This window comes from Vigna unguiculata, chromosome 5 (assembly GCF_004118075.2).
Source record: "Vigna unguiculata cultivar IT97K-499-35 chromosome 5, ASM411807v1, whole genome shotgun sequence".
In the NCBI taxonomy this organism is placed as follows: domain Eukaryota; kingdom Viridiplantae; phylum Streptophyta; class Magnoliopsida; order Fabales; family Fabaceae; genus Vigna; species Vigna unguiculata.
In genome coordinates, this window is record NC_040283.1 from 19,504,878 (window position 1) to 19,519,417 (window position 14,540).

At 35.1% G+C, this 14,540-nt stretch overlaps 1 protein-coding gene across 1 annotated transcript; it reads right to left on the minus strand.

Moving 5' to 3' along the window:
• Positions 1-3,644: 3,644 nt before the first annotated feature.
• On the minus strand, positions 3,645-11,947 carry LOC114185690 (metacaspase-1). Its single transcript, XM_028073562.1, has 5 exons — positions 11,427-11,947; positions 5,338-5,671; positions 4,435-4,555; positions 4,121-4,333; positions 3,645-3,901 (listed from the first exon to the last, which is right to left on the minus strand). Exons 1-5 carry the CDS (start codon positions 11,782-11,784, stop codon positions 3,842-3,844), a joined length of 1,086 nt encoding a protein of 361 aa, XP_027929363.1. The 5' UTR covers positions 11,785-11,947; the 3' UTR covers positions 3,645-3,841.
• Between the last annotated feature and the right edge of the window lie 2,593 nt (positions 11,948-14,540).

Consider the following 14,540-nt stretch of genomic DNA (forward strand, 5'->3'; position numbering starts at 1 on the left):
AGAGAGAATATTTTTCACATAAGTTGTAAAACTTTGGAAAGTACTTGTTCTCTCATTGTGGATAGTAGATCGTGTTGTAACAGTTGCAACACTAGGTTGGTTAATAAATTGGCTTTGATTGTCTTACCCCATCCAAAATCTTACAAACTCCATTGGCTTAATAAAGATGGGGATTTGACAATTAATCACCAAGTAAAGGTCAATTTTTCCATAGGGAAGTATGAAGATAGTGTGTTATGTGATGTAGTACCTATGGAAGCCTATCATGTCTTATTGGGGAGGCCTTAGCAATTTGACAAGAAAATCAAGCACAATGGTCTCACCAACGAGATTACCTTCACTCACAAGGAAAATATATTTGTTCTTCATCCTCTTTCTCCATCTCAAGTGGCAAAGGATTAAGTTCAAATGAAAAATTAAAAGGATGAGGAGAGGAAAGAGGACACTAAAAATAAAATAAAAAAGAGAAGGTCTTCAAACTCTCCCAAAGATAAATAAAGATGAATATGAGGTGGGAGATATTGGCATTCCTTCTCCCAAGGTCATTCAACATAGGAACATGTTAACAAGAAAATCTTTTGAAAAAGTTCTCCATGATGAACAACCTTTATACCTCCTGTTGTATAAAGGAACACTCACATGCATTGCCACTTCTCTAGAGTCAAAGAAGCTATCTCCTGAGTTAGAAAAGCTTTTGAAAGAATTTGAAGATGTATTTCCCAAGAAAGGCCCAAAAGGACTTCCACCTCTAAGGGGGATATAGCATTAAATAGACCTTGTGCCTGGGGCAAATCTTCTAGATAGACCAGCCTATAAGACTAACCCACAAGAGACTAAGGAGATAAAGTCTCAAGTTCAAAGGGTTTTGGAGAAAGGTTGGGTTCAAAATAGTCTTATCCCTTGTGTTTTTTCTTGTCTTATTAGTACCTGAGAGAGATGGAGAGTGGAGAATGTGCTGGAATTGTAGAGTCATCAATAATATTACTCTTAAGTATAGGCATCCAATTCCTAGACTTGATGATATACTGGATGAGATACATGGGTTCATCATATTTTCTAAAATTGATCTAAAATGTGGTTATCACTAAAATATAATAAAAAAGGGTGATGAGTAAAACACCGCTTTTAAGACCAAATTTGAATTATATGAGTGGTTGGTGATGCCTTTTGGCCTTACTAATGCACCTAACACATTTATGAGGCTAATGAATCATGTTCTAAGAGATTGCATAGGTAGGTTTGTGGTAGTTTATTTTGATGATTTTGATGTATAGTCAAAGTTTGCCTGAAGACATGGGACACTTAAGAGTTGTTCTCTCCACTTTGAGGGACAACCAACTTTTTTCAAATGTTGACAAATGAACATTTTATGTAGATAGTGTAGTCTTTTTGGGTTTTATAGTCAATAAAAATGGGGTTCCCGAGAAAATCGAGGTTATCCAAGAATGTCCTACCCCTAAAAATGTTGGAAATGTTAGGAGTTTTCATGGTATGGCGAGCTTCTATAGGAGATTTGTTCCTAACTTCTTAAGTTTGGCTTCACTCCTCAATGAATTGGTCAAGAAAGATGTATCATTTATTTGGGGTAAAAAACAAGAGTATGCTTTTCAGCAACTCAAGGCAAAACTCACCAATGCACCCATTATAGCATTACTTGATTTTTAAGGAACTCTTGAGCTAGAGTGTGATGCATTTGATGTAAGCATAGGTGCGGTGTTGTTACAAGGAGGTCACCCAATTGCTTAGTTAAGTGAGAAACTTCACAGTGCCTCTCTTAACTATTCCACCTATAACAAAGAGTTGTATGTGTTAACGAGAGCCCTTCAAACATGGGAACACTACTTAGTGTCTAAGGAGTTTGTCATTCATAGTGACCATGAGTCACTCAAAGATTTGAAGGGACAACATAAATTGAACAAAAGAGTTCTTAGAACAATTTCCATATGTGATAAAATACAAGAAAGGCAAAAGTAATGTTGTAGTCGATGCTTTATCTAGAAGGCACAACTTGTTTTCAAAATTGGGAGCCCAAATTGTTAGATTTGATCATGTTTCTAAGTTATATGAACAAATGTTGAGTTCTCTTCCATCTTTGCTAGTTGTCAAAAGAAAGCACAAGGAGGGTTCTATGTTTCCCAAGGCTATTTGTACAAAGAAGGAAAATTTTGTGTGCCCCAAGGGTCTCATAGAAAACTCTTAGTGAAAGAAACACAAGAGGGGAGTTTATGGGCCATTTTGGAGTTGACAAGACTTTAAACATGTTAGAGGAAAAAATTTATTGGCCCTATATGAGAAAAGGTGTCCAAAGACATTGTCATAGATGTAGTGCATGTCTTCAAGCTAAGTCTAGGACTATGCCCCATGGTGTGTACACCTCTCTACTAATTGTTTCATACCCTTGGGAAGATATTAGCATGGATTTCATCCTTGGTCTACCTAAGACCCAAAAGGGATTTGATTTTATTTTTGTGGTTGTGGATTGATTTAGAAAAATGGCTCATTTTATACCATACGACAAGGTAGATAATGCAAGCAACAGAGCAAGACTCTTCTTTAGAGGTGTAGTTAAACTTCATGGTTTACCTAAAACAATAGTGTCTAATAGAGATATCAAGTTCCTAAGCCACTTTTGGAAAACTCTTTAGTCTAGGCTAGGAACTAAGCTTAATTTCTTTACTTCTTCTCACCCTCAAACTAATGGGCAAACAAAGGTAGTCAATAGGTCTAAATCTAAATTCAACCCTCATGGAGATAGTCCCTAATATTTGGTTACTTGATAAACTATTTGTATTTTAATAATTTAAATAAAGACAAGATAAAGACAAAATATGTATTGAGTATCCATTTGAAAAAAATAGTACTACCAATACTTGTATCGTACCCACTCAATGCAGAAATCCTTCGTCAAAATAGAAACAGACTTGTATTATAGTACTACCAATACTTTTTATAAATCTAATAAATTCCTTGCAAACATACAATATTACACAAACATAAACATCAAAGTTAGATCTTCTATGTTGTTTCCTTTCAATAATATTTTTTTTTCTTTTAGCATTTTTCTCCTCCATGTTAACAATGTAACATTCATACCATTAGAATAACTCTTCTTTCACCTCATCCATCCATATGTTAAACATATTATTATTCCTTTATCACATTTTTTTGGCATAAACCAAATGTGAAACATATTATTCCTTTATCATTTTTTTTTTGGCATAAATCAATTTAAGTGTTTTAAATATTTCTCTCGTATATGACTAAAAGAATGGATAGTATAATAATAATTAAAAAATTAATTTCAGTTCTGTTCGATTTGATTTGGATGAGTTGCAAAATGTCAAACTGTAAACTGATTCAAATTGGTTGGTTGAGAGAAAAGAATAATCAATTTCGATCCAAAAATTCTGTTTTCACCAGTTTTTGGAAATCGGTTGTCTTTTTTTGGGATCTGTCTAGTTCTGCACAATCCCTAAATTTGGACATCTAAAACTTAAATCTAAAAAATTACATCAAACTTATGCACATGATGCAACATTAACACTAGACAATCACTTATTATTATTGACACTTTTAGGTAATAGCAGACCTAATTTAATCAGGAGAAAGGGAAAGTAGCTTACGTATTACGTGGAATTCAAACAGGAGTCGAATCACCATATCGTTATTATTAGAGCATATAAAATTCTCATGGGTAACATAAATAATCCAAACACATCCTCAGTAACTTCCAAAAAAGGATCTTATCTACTTTATAATACATTAATGTATCATTGTAATCAATGTCGTATACAGGGGCAGCGACAATGAAAACAAATTGCAGAATAAAGAATATTGAGTATCATAAGGAAAAAGGTTTTCTGTAAACATCAAATGCTTCGCAAGCCGTTAACTGAGGTTCCTGTCGAAACAAAACGCAACAAGGAAAAACAACAGCGGAAGTAAGTTTAACATAAGGAAACTCAATGAGTACAGACACAAAGATAAAAAAAGGAACTCTTATAGGTGGTATACAAGTAGTGAGTTCAGAACTTCATATCATCCAGCAACTGATAGAAAGGGAACAGTTAAAACATGGTTTGTCATACGATCAAACAACTATGAAGTAAACTATATTTACCTGTCTCAGTCCACCAGCACTTAAACTACCTCCGGTCACAAGCATGGTGAGAAGAGATGTCACCACATCTCCACCACCACCGCCACTGCCAACATCTCTGATGGCAGTGCGCATTGCAGTGAGAATGCTGCCATAGGTAGCCCCATGACCTCGCTCTATTGCTTGGATGAAGCAAAATGTCATTGCCCCAGTCGATGTAATCTTTGATAGAGCCTGTTTATAAATATAGTGATTATATGTTTGGATAACAGATCTAATTGGTCTAGATTGAAACACGGTCAGAGATAAATCAATTTGAATTTGCTGAAACTTACAGATGTATCAGCGGAAGTTTGATCATCATCGCATCCACTGAAGCAAATAACTTCTCCACCATTAGATCCTTTCCATACACCAGACCTAGGACGATGGTCCTCCCATGCATATTGTCCATTTCTGTTACAAAGGTGAATAAGTGGAACGTAAGGAAATATGATGGGTCAACAACGCAAGCTGTTAGTAAGTTAGTACATTAGACAATTAGCTGTACTCACTAGTTTGTTAGTAGCTTAGAAGATATTTTTATAAATGGGGAAATCAGATTCGAGGGAGACACTGTAAATTTGATGGATTTTGTAAGTGAAGGAAGAGATCCTTCATGAAGTAGAAACCCCTGAGAATTCTATTCTCTATTTTCTGCTATATTCCTTTGGTTCTTTCTCGCCAGCTTCCATCTCTTTTCTCTATATATGTACAATCTAGGCCAAAATAAAGTAAAAACTAAATTTATAAAAATATAGGAAAAAAAGGAAGAAAAAGCAAAACACATCTTAGTTTTCTTCTTGTAAATTCTTTTCCCCTTGAACTCTATTTTTGAAAGAATAAATGCATAAGCAAAGTAAATTTAAATAATGCAATAAATAAGTTTTATCCTACACATGCAGTACGCCACATACAGGCTTCAGTCTTTACTCAATAAGTGACGCTCCAACTTTCTATGGCATACAATATTTCCTACACGTATAGTCATCCACCTCCATATTCTCCTATATGCCTATTAATCCTCATAATACTTGGTATTAAATTAAAAGTGCATACATTTATATCCCTTTTCCTTTTGATGAAGCGTCAATGCAAAGTTAAAAAAACTTCATTAAACATCACAACGCTAAAGTCAACAAAGCCAAATATAATAAAGTTAAACCATGCAGAAACAACAGATTATTTTAGAAGGTAACCTCTTCATTCTGCAAAGAAAAGGCAAATCTAGAACAGTTCCACTGTGGCAGGCATCAATTAGTGCATGTAGCTTAGCTCCGTGAGGAATGGGTCTAACAAGGGCTGCATTGATCTCATCATCTACAATCATACCCTGCGTTTCAAAATCCAGGGGACATAGAGTTTCATCATATCCATCAGCTTCATCACCACTATAGTTCCTTTGCTGTGAACCATGGCCAGAATAATGGAAAACCAGGGAGTCTCCAGGTTGAGATCCTTGCGCAAGCCAATACATTGCCATCCTAATGTTGTGCTTGGATGGAAATTTGGGGCCATGGGGATCTTCTTCTTCTGCATTTTAAAATTCAAATGCTTTATGAATTTCTTTTTTTTTTTAATAAAAATGTAAGATAATAAACTCTTCCAAATTTTTGGACTAAATCATAACCACACATTACATGTCAAATTTTAAAATCATTTAGCCCAGACAAAGTGAAAAGGTATGTTGAGAGGATTTGACCTCCCGTTACAAAGGTTTTAGAGAAGAAATAAAGGAATTGGGAATGGAACTATTTGGCGCAGTTACAAGTGGTCATGAGTTAGTTACCATGTCAATATGATTAGTTAAAAAATAAGAGAGCTTTGTATAAATATCACGATGAGTAATTAGTAGGGAACCAAACTGAAAGTGCTCAGGAAAAACCCTGGATTGGAGTTTGTTTCAGAGGAGTTCAATGAGTTCTGCAGGGTTGAGGAGTAGCGATGTACAAGACGATTGCATGTGCATCACAACAAAAGTGGCCGGTTGAGAGGATGAACAAAACAATTTAGGAAATGGTGAGATCGTAGGAGCTGGATCGCCTATGTTCTTCTGCGAATTAGCTTCAAACATTGTCATCTATCTGATAAACAAGAGTTCATCATCTGCTCCAAATTGCAAAACTTCAATGGAAGTATGGAGCGGAAGGCTTGGGATTATGAGAATCTAAGGGTGTTTGGCACTTTAGCAGTTGTACATGTCAAAAATGACAAACTAAAAGCACAGCTGAGAGGTGAATAACCATTCGTGTGAAGGGGTATAAGTTATGGAGGTTGGAGCCTGGAAAGGATAGATGCTTTGTTAGCAAGGGCGTCACATTCGATGAAACTCAAATAGGTATGATATTCAGAGATCCAGAGAAAGTCCACGTCGAGGTGTGGATTAGACCATCTAGAGGTGTTAGACAATGAGGTATTAGAGGATGTAAACCAACCTTCTACCTCTTACTAAAGAAGGCCCAAACATGCCGAAGTAGACTCCAAATATGACATTATGCCTGATAAGGAGTGAAGGATGACCAAACCAACACAGAGGTTTGGATATGCTGACCTTATCAACTATGCTTTGATAGCAGCTGAAGAGATATATTGTTTAAAACCTAAAAGCTTCCACAAGGCCTCACAATGGAGGAAATTGAATCTATGTGGAAGAACCACACATAGATGCTCGTTGATCTACCAAAAAAACAAAAAGGGGGGAATACCAGGTGTGGAGGGACAGAGATTCAAGATTAGACTTGTTGCGAAAGGTTTTACACAAGTGGAGGGGGTAGACTATAATGAAATCTTCTCACCTCTGGTAAATCATTGTTCAATAAGGATTTTGATGTCTATTGTTAACCAATATAATCTGGTATTGGAACAATTAGACATGAAGACAAATTTTCCACATGGAATTACCAAATTGTCTCCATGTAGCAACCTGAGGGGTTTATTGAAGAGGAGGGGAAGGTATGTCTTTTGAAGAAATCATTATATGGCTTGAAACAATTATGATAGTTGTGTCTACATTCTCAAAAAACGAATAGTTTGTGTTGTTCTTACTCTTATATGTAGACAATGCCCTTATAGCTAGCCAGTATAAAACTGAGCTTAATGAAAAATTAAGCCGAGTGTTTAACATGAAGGCTCTTGGTCCTGCAAGACAAATACTAGGGATGGACATACAAAGAGATCAAATGGTTGGGATACTGTGTTTGTATTGTGATAATAGATCAACCTTTACAAATTGCTTCCAATCAGTGTTTCACGATCGTACAAAGCACATTGAAATAAATTGTCACATCATACATGAGAAAGTTAATATTGGATTGATTAAATTGCTTCCTATTTCATCTTCTCTTTAATTAGCAAATATATTCACGAGAGTTCTTTATCCTTCAGTTTTTCATGGTCTTTGGTCCAAGCTGGGAATGACAAATATCTATTCCCAACTTTGAGGGACTCTTAACCATAACTTGTTCATTCTTGACTATAAACATTTTATCATACTCAGTTTCTATAACGGATTTCCATTTTGTCCTTCATTGTATATAAACTATTGATCATTATCAATAATATACAAAAAAAAAGCTGTTGATCATTTCTTGATGTTTAAATTTTCTTGTGAAGTTTTCTCTGTCTTTCTAGATCTATAATATTGTTATTTATCATGATTGGTCTTTGTCAGAAAGTTATTAAATAGTAAATTAGCAACTAATTTCAACAGTGTAAGCATGTTTGAAGTGACATCTCAATATCAAATTATCATTTTAGAAGTGGTCATTTAGTAAATTATCTTTCCACAAACTATCCAGCATTATTCAGGATGCCTCATTTAGTTATCTACTTGTTCCAGCCCATGTTCCCCATATTGCCTTATTAAATTATTCTTTTTAAGTTGCATATTTGTAAGATAAGAACTTATTAAGGTTCAACTTTAAGACAATGTTCAAATATTGTTGTTAAAGAGGAAAGACATGCATGATGGACTGAAAACCTTGTATTTGAACACAAGCATATGTGACTTCATATCTACTTATAACATTAATTATACATAATTAGAGGATATTCTAATTCCTCAAAGTCAAAGATTAGATGTCTATAAACAACTATTATTACAATAAATATAGAATTGTATTCACATTTTCAACAATTGTCATTTATGTTTGCAATACTAAAATTTCAACCATGTTCATGATAATTGCTGATTTATTTTGCCCATGATTAGGGAGCAAGTTAGCCACGTTATCACACTATAAATTAGAGATCAACATGCATCCAAGAACACAAAACTTCTCTAGCACATGTTTCAACTAGTTAAATGTCAAAAGGGTTTCACGTATGTTTCTTCTTCTCTGTACCAATAGGATTTAAGAATGAAAATCCAGCATGCATCGAAAAATAGTTATGCCAATCTCCAACATGTATTTGGGATTCACATTTACTTAGTCGATAGAAATACCACAGTTAAAATGTATTCAAGATTAGGTGACAGATATAAGTACATGGAAACAGTGTTATAAATTGCATGTAATAGTGCAACAATTGCAGCATTATTTTGCATCGTGGCCTTGGTCTACTATATAAAAGCCATCATGCTGTGATTTTGTGAAATATCTTTCACACCAATTAGCAGCTATTTTCCTCGTTTTTCATTGGATAGAGCTTTGAACTCCTCTCCTATGTAACTTCTATTAAACACAAACTGTCTAACACACAGCTCTGTTTTGTGTTTCTGGCCAACCTTGGGTCAGTAATCCGGCATCCTTTTAGGAAAACCAACTAACCTCTTTTGCTATGGTATTTTTCCTGCTGTCTTGGCATGTCTACATTTTGTTTTCCTCAGTTCTTTGATCCTTCCTATTTTCTATTCAGATAGGCAATTCAAAGTTGCAGAAAATTGGTAGGTGTCAGTTGTTATTGACTATGTGCAGCTTATGACTATAATTTTTTTACTTTTAATTTTGAATATCTTTACTTTTTGGAGAACTTATGTTTTAAGCATTTATATGTATACAGTTTACATTATTTAGTTTGTATTTATAAACTTAGTATAGAACCTATTATACCATCCCTTATGCCGCTATAGGTTTCAAGGTTGGACTCCATGCACCAATATTTTGGATTGATTAACAAAATGAAAGTGACTTCAGTCTACTGCTTGGAGTTGTCTTTGTGAAACAGCAAACTGAAAAGAATTGACTTAATGACTAAATTCTTAGAACTTGAAGAGTAAATGACAAAAATCTGCCTGACAAATGACGATTGCGTATTGGTGACTTTTCAAAGCTCAATTCCTAAAGTTAAACAATCTATCTAAAGGCCGGTAAAATTGTAACAAGTAATAAGATTTTTCCCAAATTTTAAAGGGCACAACACAATGCAAGGGCTGGTTAATGAGCCAGTGTGATTGTTGCCTAAATATAAACTGGCATAAACCAAGACTGAAGAGAGAAGATGTATGGATTTTCCATCAGATACTATGTGAAGAAAGTATACATACCTGATTCCTAATATATGACAAACTCACCACCTACCTTCTAGGCCAAAATGTAACAGAACTTCCCATTATTATAAAATTTAGCACACGATTCATCTCCTCCCAAAAGCTTTTGATGGAAAGACAAAAATGGTGTTGATGAAATGTTCTATTAAAGTTACCCTCTTCACCAAAAATTGAGAAAATGATATTTATTGAATTTAACTCTCTTCAACTTTTGGATAATGAGGAGAAAAATAAAAGAGAAACCATGCATCTAAACTTTATATGTTCTATTTATATAAATAACCAAGAAATCAGAACTTTATAACACACCAAAACATAAAATCAATCAAATCAGATATATAGTTGATGAATCTGTGCTTGAGTTACCAGATGACTTGTATTGTGACTTCCATAAAAGGATGAGAGAAGCATCTAATTTTTTCATTCTTAAGAATAAAGAATGAACTATGTAATTCACTCAATTTTATAACTTTTATTCATAACAAACATATAAGAATTTTTGATAAATTTTTTTATTCAAAAGCTACTATAACTTTGGGTTGGGAACATATAAGGTAAATTGTTAAATAAACAAAGTGAGAAATAGATAATGATAGATCGGAATATAGTATCCACACAAAGTATTGAAACACTAACACAAGGACCAAATTATCTACAAGCAAGTAACTAAAATACAGGATTCAGATATCAAGTAGCATACAATTAATTCAATTAAAACCTTCAGATAGAGAAACAATTCATAAAACTAAGTGCAAACTGAAAATTCCTATATTCCTCAATGAGTTCGCTTACTAACCTGTGTTTCTTCTATCCATTTTTTAATAGAAAATGTGTTTGTCAAGAAAAGCATTTCTTTTTGTATTAGGCCGTGAAGGCAATAGATATGGGGACAAACTGGCAAGTTACGGTAAGGGAACATTTCAATAGGGATAGGCATGGGTTCCCTAGTTTTAGATATGCTCCTGTTTTTTCTTTTGTTTTTATATTCGCAGGGCACGCTGCAGATGATTGTTAGAGTCTTGGGTGCAGACATAGTTCAGATCATTGAATATATAGTTATGTTTTTGTATGCTCCTTTTTGAAAGAAAAAAAAAGAAAGAAAGAAAGAAAAGTCATTGATTGTACATGTTTCAAAAGCAAAGCCTGGGGGACAAAGTGTCACTTTTTAAACACAGGTATAGTGACTGATTTTTTATTCAAATCATTCGGGTAAACTGTGCTTGACCTAAGTGACAATGTTCCAAATTATTCGATAAGGAAACCGAGGACGATTCCCTATTTCTCAACCATATTATTCAAAAAAACCTAGTGGATACTCAACTCCAGCAATTCTCCTTCCATCTCTACTGAAGAAAAGTGAAAAAAGTTACCGAGCTGCAAGCAGAGCAATAAACAGAACTGCTAGATATGGAAATTTTCAGATTGAAAAATATGAAGCACAATATTTCTTCAAACAAAAGAATAAGTCTATCACAATAAACTAATATATATAATCAAAATAAAATAGATAAATAACAAGTCTACTCCTAGAATGTTTCAACAAGCAGTTGAGCCTGCATTATCTGAGAGAATTGCATCAGTTGGAAAAATCAAAACCACTCCCGCGTCTCAATCTCAGTTAGCTCGAAATAATTAATTGAAACGAAATCAACCAATGCAATAAACACTAAAACATCAATTATCGAAAATAAAAAGCAAAATCCATTCACACGATAAGAAAAATCCTAAATTATGACATTCCATGAAAAATTATCTCAGGAAACGGAGAGAAAAGCGGCGATCGAAAGATGAGAGGTGTACCGGTGAGCATAATGATGGAAGATTCTGGAAAACTGAACTTGTTGATGAGAAGGTATTTCATGCACTTAGCGTCGTTGATGCATCCCTTGAGCTCGTGCCTTGAGAACCGGTACGAGATGCCTATGATGACGGCCTTCTTGCGGCCGTGGGGGTTGGGCGGGGGACCGGGCGGCGCGTGGTTGTAGGGAGATGGTGGCGGATGCGGGTGGTAGGAAGCCGGGGGCTGAGAAGGGACGGCGCGTGGGTCGGCGATGAGAGTGACAGCGTGGCAGAGGGCGCAGCGGATGGATCCGGCGCCAGGTGGCAGCTGTAGAGGGGTGCGGCAGTTGGAGCAGTTGACCAGCATGTTGCTGTACATGATTACCTGCCAACACAGAAAGGCTTGTAAATTAGTGAAGATGGTGGGGGTATAATTGAAATTTGGCGTATGGTTTCGATTTCTTGGGTGCGAAGAAGACGCCGAAGGCTTTCAAGCTAATTAACAGAGTTTTCGTTTGTGAGAATGAATAGAGGCAAAAGCGTGTCTCTTTTATTTATTATTTAATTTAGTGAGCTTCTATTTGGATTTGGTGAAGTTAATTTCCTGGAATTTTAATAGAAGATTCATTCGGACCTTCGTCGTATCTTCAAGCCCGCAATTGTTACATCAGTAACTTTTCGGGAATTTAAATAGTATGAAAATTTAAATATATTTTTTAATTGAAATTGGAATGTTATTTCTTTTTTAGTTAAATGTTTTGAGTCTTTTAATTTTAAAAATATTATTTTAGTTTTAAGGTTCTACCACGTTATTGATGTTAAATGTAACGTTTCAGGGTCCTTAATCCAACCCCTACAAAATCATGCATACCATGATGCCAAAGGAAAACAATAGCAAAGTCTAGAGATTAGAAGTAGAGTAATAAAGCATATCGAAATATATGGGACAAAGCCCTAAAGAAAGCCCAAAGAAACTAAGATCCAGCCCATGCAAATTATGCAGCGGAACCATCACCTCCCTGTTGTCTATGGGTGTTCCTCGCATCTGCTCACATCAACAAATGATCATCGCAAGAGAGTACCACACAGTAGAACACACAAATAATAAAAATAATAGGGTAAGCTAGAGTACAAAAGACTTCATCCATACAATCAGATACATTTTCACGATTTCATATACCCATATCAATCAAGCATGTTATGACTCCTCAGACAATACACTAAGACACAACTCGACTCATCCGGATACATATAACTTGGTCGGATTCAGCGGATGCTCGCACTTATGGTAGATACCTCTACTCACCCCTGAGCTGCTCACCCCCGAGCTATGTGTTACAAGTGTTACAATGAATCAATTTCCCTCACCACAAGGTTAGCCCTTAATGAATTTCAGGCCTACTGCTACTCTCACCACAGGAGTCAGTCTGCTCTAGGTGACACTAACTGACTCCTTAGAGTGTCAAGATGCAACCTTACCTTGAATCCTTACCTAGTTATACAGATGGGGCACCACCATGGACACCCACTAACAGAGGTCATGGAATTACGTCCCGACCACTGAAGAGCAACCCCGGAGGTCCACCTAGAGACTTCAAGGAATTACACACTAACACGGACCAAAAATCATAAATCAACAATATGAGAACACTAATCATGATTACAATTCCATACTAACCTCTGAAAATAAATCCCCATTCGTATCACATGTTGAATCCACACCTCTGGTCATTACCACCCCATGAGTATAGGGCCTCATCTCATATCAATACCATGTCACTTTAATTCCAACCCACTCATTAATTTCACATGCCAAGTTCCCACAATATCCATCATTCACCATTCATGAATTATGTCACGCATACATAGCAATCCATTATATATATATATATATATATATATATATATATATATATATATATATTCCTCATCATAACAATCATACCCAAACAATTACCAATCATCCAAAAGCAACCAAACAACCAAATAGCGTACTGCCTCGCCCAGCCCCTCACTCAGGCTGAAGGGTCTCACTCAAGCGAGACGTGCTCGCTCAGGCGAGCCCCCTTCGCCTAGGCGAGGGCTCAAAAAAAGAAACAGGGGCTAACGCGGGATCTCGCTTAGGCGATACCCCTCTCGCTTGGGCGAGATGCTCGCTCGCTCAAAAGAACTGAGTTGGTCGCCTGAGCGACCTCTCGCGTACAGAGGGTTTGGACAAGTCCTTGTTCATCTCGCCTAGGCGAGACTGGCTCGCTTGGGCGAGATTAGCAGGTTGTAGGGCAGCCCTTAAAATAAGAGAACAAAATAAATGGCCTTACATTCAAGATTTGGAAAACTATTGTTTATTCAAAAAAATTTAACAAACTAAATTGAGGTATATTTTTTTAAAATTAAATATTTAAATTTCCTTTTAGTCCTTTAAATTGAGTATATTACTTTTTAAATCTTTTATTTCTATTCGATATATTTTTAGTTTAGGGTTACATACTAATAAGCGATATCCATTTGTCACTTTATTGGTAATACTCCAATTTAAATTTAAAGCATTATATAGTTGATAACAAACATAAATCAACAATTAAGTATATAAAAATACATTTTACAAATTTTTCACGAAAAAAACTTAAATTTTATAATATATATATATATATATATATATATATATATATATATATAAACTTATTCAATATTAAACATCACAATAAACATTATCAAGATAGTAAACACAATCAAAAGAAAGTAGCCAAAGAACAACAAATCACACCTACCTCATTCATCCCATTCTCATAGCCTTAAATTCTCACACTATGTCATACATATGTAATTTACCTCAATCCAAACTCATCTCATAACATAATTCATCCATTATCTATTTCAAATTACACATTAATAATTCATCATTTAATTTTTATTGCATTAGCATGATATTCAAGTACAATGTTTCTACTAAGTACATCAAAATATAGAAAATCATAACCCTAACTACATACCTCAAATAAAAGATCTCATCGATCACAATGAAGAATAATGTGTCTAGGACTAGCTTTCAAAATTTCAGCTCGATCCAACGATTAATGAAGAAGAAATCCCAATTTTCCCAAAATGAATCAAAATAGAAAACAGAATGGCGTCCAA